The 4,823-nt window shown below is 65.0% G+C and overlaps 1 protein-coding gene across 2 annotated transcripts in view; it reads right to left on the bottom strand.

The window, feature by feature from the left end:
• The window catches only part of GRM2 (glutamate receptor, metabotropic 2), a 7,973-nt gene extending 5,730 nt beyond the window's left edge, over positions 1–2,243 (bottom strand). For both annotated transcript variants that reach the window (XM_014959478.1, XM_014959479.1), the window contains exon 1: positions 1,625–2,243. In XM_014959478.1, the coding sequence (XP_014814964.1) occupies positions 1,625–2,083 (459 nt within the window). In that variant the 5' untranslated portion in view covers positions 2,084–2,243. The remainder of the gene's footprint in view (positions 1–1,624) is intronic.
• Positions 2,244–4,823: the final 2,580 nt, after the last annotated feature.

Here is a 4,823-nt window from a genome sequence, read left to right as displayed (position 1 = left end):
GAAGGGGGGGGAGGGGGGGGCTGCAGAGCTGGGTCTGGGGACCAGCGCCTGCGCATCCCACATCAGGAACCCCAGCGAGACCGGCACCTTCCAGCCGCTCGGCAGAAGCTCTCATTAGCTTCAAAGGGGAAAAAAGCCCCGCTAATGAGGCTGTTAAAAACCCAGGCTCTTGGAGCAGCAAGGGGGGGCGGAGGGGGGGGGCTCGGGCACGCCAGCAGGGCCGGTGAGCCTGCCCACATCTCGCTGCTCCCCAGGCGAGCGATGCGGCTTAATTAACGTGGACAAATGTTCTCGACGACAAAGTCCTCTAATGGCAAGAAGGCCCCCGAGCGCAGCGATGGCTCTGCCTGCCCTCCCCGCTCAACGGGAGCTGCCAGCCCGCCCCGCTGCCCCAGCACAGGCTGCCCGCGCCTCCTGGGGTTGGGACCATGTCCCCCCCACCTGTGGGGACACACCAGGTCCTTCAGCAAGGGAAGGGACAAGTGCCCGTGTGGGTTGGACCGGTGTGGTGCCTCCATCACCCAGCCCTGGCTTCCTCCACCCCACAAGCCAGGGGGGGATGCGGGGACCCTGGGGACCAGCAGATGTGGTTTGACACACCCGGGGGACTCATTAAATCTCAGCGAGCCCATGGCCCCCCAGCAGCCCCCAGGACTTGGCTGGCCCCTCCGGCTGCCTGTGTCCTCAGGGGATGCTCTTCACCCTGCCAAAGCTGGCCCCTGGGTCCACAGAGCCACAGTTTTGGGGACTGAGCTGCACCCCACCCAGGGTGACACCTGGGTCCAAGGCACAAGGTGACTGCTCCCACGGGATCACTGGGGATGTGCGGGCAGTAGCCCCCTGTGCCCATCCCTGTGGCTGACCCCCTCAGAGGTGGGTGCCCCCTTGGATCTGGATGGGTTTTTGGGGGGCAGAGGGGATGGTGCCACCTCACAGTGCAAAGCTGTGCCTGCCAGGAGCGATGTCCCCACCACAGTGTCCCCAGTGCCATTCTGACATTAGCACTATATTGGCCAGGGAGGACAAGGACAGCCGTGGCATGGCCGTGGCCATCCAGACCTGGTGGTGGGGGCAGCTGGACTGCTGGGCACTGGGCACATGCTGTCACCCATCGGTGGGAGGAGAGGTGCCTGCAGGCACTGGCAGCATACGTCAGGCAGGAGAGGACCAGCATCCTTCTCCAGTCCCACACCAGGACATGGCAGGCCAGGGACCAGTACTGGGGATGCTGGGAGGTGGCTCGCACCATCCAGGCCCACTGGTAGCGACAAGGGACACAGCAGGGTGGTGGCACCAAGGACAGCATGGACCTGAGCATTGTCCTGGGCTGAGGAGTTGTGCTTGCTGCCATGACCCCAGGAGGGGAATAAACTCCCTCCCTGTGTGGGACGGATCTACCAGCTCGGCTCCCATGGCATATGGTAGGTGGGGGGCTCTCCACAGCCCCCTGGCATTCCCTCCCCACTGCAGAAAGGGGCACAGCATCACCATGAGGGACATGAGAGCATCCCTGTGCCACGCTGGCAGCAGCATCATCGCAATCCTACCAGGGTTTTACTCCCCCTCCCCTGACATTCCTGCCAACCCCCCAGCCCCATCCAACCCCTTCTTGCCTGGGAGGTACCTGGATGGAAACGTCGCTGTAGGAGCCCCCGATGACTCCAGTGATGGCAGTGGGCACGTCATCGTGGACGGCATAGGAGCCGTCGGGGCAGATGTGCTCAGAGCCGTCCACCCTGGTGAGGGAGGCACGGACAAAGTCGAGGGACTGCTCGAGGGCGTAGGTGTCCTTGGAGCAGGTGTCGAGGATGTGGGCGCCCAGCTTCACCCCTGGCAGGATGCTCCCGTCCTTGTTGATCTCGTCCAGGGCGAAGAGCATGGCCTCCAGGCGCTGGATGCCCCGGTGCTCGTTGATCTTGCCGCAGTCTTCGGTCCCCACTCCTTTCTCGTGGACGGGGAAGAGGCCCCCGATCACCAGGTCCCCATCCGTGCTGATCTCCTTCTTGCCAGCCATGCCGTGCCCGGCGGCCAGGCAGGTGGCCAGGCGCATCAGCCACAGACAGGCGGCCAAGGGGACCGCCATGGGGTGCGCCGGCGCAGGCCAGGGGACCCACGCCGCCCCGTGTCACCCGCTGCCACCTGTCAAGGTGAGGGCAGGCAGTCCCCAGGCATCAGGTGGCGGGGGGTGGCACAGCGTGGTGTCGGCAGGAGGGGGGGGTCGTGCTGCCACAGCAGAGCCCGCGGCACCTGGAAAAGGGAAGAGAAATGCTGCTGGGTCTGTGGGCTGCAAGGAGAGCTGGGGACTGTCCCCACAGTGCTGGCGTTGCGTGGCTGAGCAAGGGCTTGAGCCTGCCTGTGCCCCCCAGCCCAGTGTACCCCCGCCTGGGGTGCCTGTAGGAAGGAGCCCCCCCCACAGAAGGCTGAGCTGAGCGGATGTGACAGCTCCAGCAGCGACCTGGGACCACCAGGACACCAGCAAGTGACACAGACCCTGGGAGACAAGTGGTGCGTGAGGTCTGGTGTCCCCCCCAGCTCTCCCAGGGATGCACCCGCATGGACAGGGGGGGCACAGAGCCAGTCCCCACAGCAGCACCAGGCAGAGCAGCCTGCTGGGGGGCAGTTTGCTGACCTCTAAAATACCAGGAGGATGGAAGGAGCCAGGGATGTCACCCGGGGCAGGGAGCCCGGCCTCGTGGGCAGAGCCAATGCCGGCTCTGAGCCGAGCCCCCGACCCAGGCACCAGCATCAGGCTCCCAACCTGCAGCCGAGTGAGCTGCCAAAAACAGCCAGCTGTGAGCCCCCTGTGCCCGCAGCAGTATTTAATCCCCATCCCATACCCCCCCGGAGCCCACCCGCCCCACTGCTGCCCCCGTGGCACCGGGGCTGGAGCAGGGATGCGCTGCTGGCTTCATCCTCCCGCAGCGACGCGCGGGGCAGGATCCGGCAGCCACGGTGCTTCAGAGCCTGTTCTCTCACCACCGCCCCTTCCTTCCCCGTATACTAAATTCAGAGATTTCAGTAAAAGTAAGAGCCAGGTTTGCTGACTCCCTCTGCAGAAAGCACGGAGGCGCAGGGGAATCAAAGGCTTTTTGCAGCAGACAGGCCTTTTTTTGGCAGGAGATGCAGTCCCTTCAGAGATCAGTTGTCTTTTCCCAAACCACGGGAGAGATTTGTTTCCCATTTGAAGCCGACTGCTGAAATCCCGCAGGGCTGGCATTTTAGGGGCCGTGGGAGAAGGAGACCCCCTGACAGCCCAGAAACCTCAGGCTTCTCTGGCACGGGAAGCTGCCGGTGCCATGGTGGGTCCCAGGGCTCACCTGCAGCCTGGCAGAGCAGGGTTTGTGGGGCACACAGGGTTAGAGGGCAGTGCCAGAGAGTGCTGCCCCCCTGCAGTCCCCTGCAGCTAGTAGCGAGGCCGCTCTCCCTGAGGAGAAGCCCCCCCACGGTGCCCCCAGGCAGGCAATACCCATGGCTGGAAGAGCCCTCCGGCAAGCAGCCGGAGCTGGCAGGGATGCCCGGGGGATGCGGGTAGCAGTGTGGCACAAAGGATAGTGGGGTGGGGTGGCGAGATGCCTGCGGACCTCCTCCTCCTCCTCCATGCCCCATAGTGCCTGTCCCCAGGTGCTGCCTGCCTGAGACGAGCCCCCAGCTGCCTCGGGGCATCTCCTACCCAAGCCCTCAGTTTGAAGGAGTTGGGGGAGAGGCTGAGGAAAGGTCCCTGCCTTATTTCAGGCAGTGAAAGCTTCTGAGGAACCCAGCGTTTCCTCAAGCAGGGAAGAGGCCACAGGCACATGGATTATTATTGATGGAGCCCATTGGCAGCAGGCTGAGCCCGGCACAGGGTTCTGGCAGCACTGGGAGCCCATCTCCTTGGGATCTGGCTCTTCTGGAGCAGCTGGTGGGACCGGCCATATGAAGGGCACCTTCAGGCAAAGCTCTACCTAAAGGGCAAACCATCACCCACCTTGCAGTGAGCCCCGAGAGACATCATGAGCAGGACTGTGGCCATCCCCGCAGCTGCTCAGCTGGGTTGGCACAGTGCCGGGGGGAGGACAGCCCCACGGGAACATCTGGAGAACATCTGGGGAAGGGAAGCACCCAGCAGGGCAGAGCCAAGTCCAGCCCGATGGACACAGTACTGTACGAAGCTCCTGCCTGCTGCTGGCTGCTGGCAGTCTCCCCTCCCAAAAGCATCACCGAGTAGGATGGGTGAGAAGGTGCCGTTGCTCCTACGTATCCCCCAGCGCTGCTTCCCACCCACTCCCTGCGAGGAGACCTGACCCTCTCTAACACCAGCACCCTTAGGGTGGCATGGGGTGCGTGTGAGAGCAGCCGTGCCGGGAGGGCGCGGGGTGAGCCCAGCTTGCACAAGCCACCATCGTGTCACCTCCCACCAGGGTGCCCTGGGAGATCCTACTGACACCAAGCTCTGCTGGGACCCCCGCGCCTCCCTTCTGCCCCACAGCCTGTCTGCCCCTGTGCCCTGTGGGGCTAAAGCGCCTTCCCCCAGCCCCATCGCCCCCCACCACCGCGGCCGTTTGGCCGCTCTTGCCCAGCCGGATGGGGAGCGCCGGGGGTCGGGGAGCGAAGGGGAGAGGAGCTGGCACAGCCCTGGCCCCTGTGCCCCAGCAGCGAGGTGGGAGAGGGGGGGTCTGCCCGCCCCACCGCGGGCCCCCAAAGGGGCTGGGGTCATGGGCTCGTCCGACCCACCCCAAATCCCGTTTCACACCCACCCTGGGCTCCAGCTGCCCTGACAGCCCCCACCCCACCCCACCCCGGCTCTCCCCGGCCGGGGGACAGCCAGAGGACAGACCCCGGGGGGG

This window comes from Calidris pugnax, unplaced genomic scaffold (genome assembly GCF_001431845.1).
Source record: "Calidris pugnax isolate Ruff unplaced genomic scaffold, ASM143184v1 scaffold407, whole genome shotgun sequence".
Lineage (NCBI taxonomy): Eukaryota > Metazoa > Chordata > Aves > Charadriiformes > Scolopacidae > Calidris > Calidris pugnax.
The sequence above is the reverse complement of the archived record's forward strand: the minus strand, read 5'-3'. Positions and strand labels throughout refer to the sequence as shown.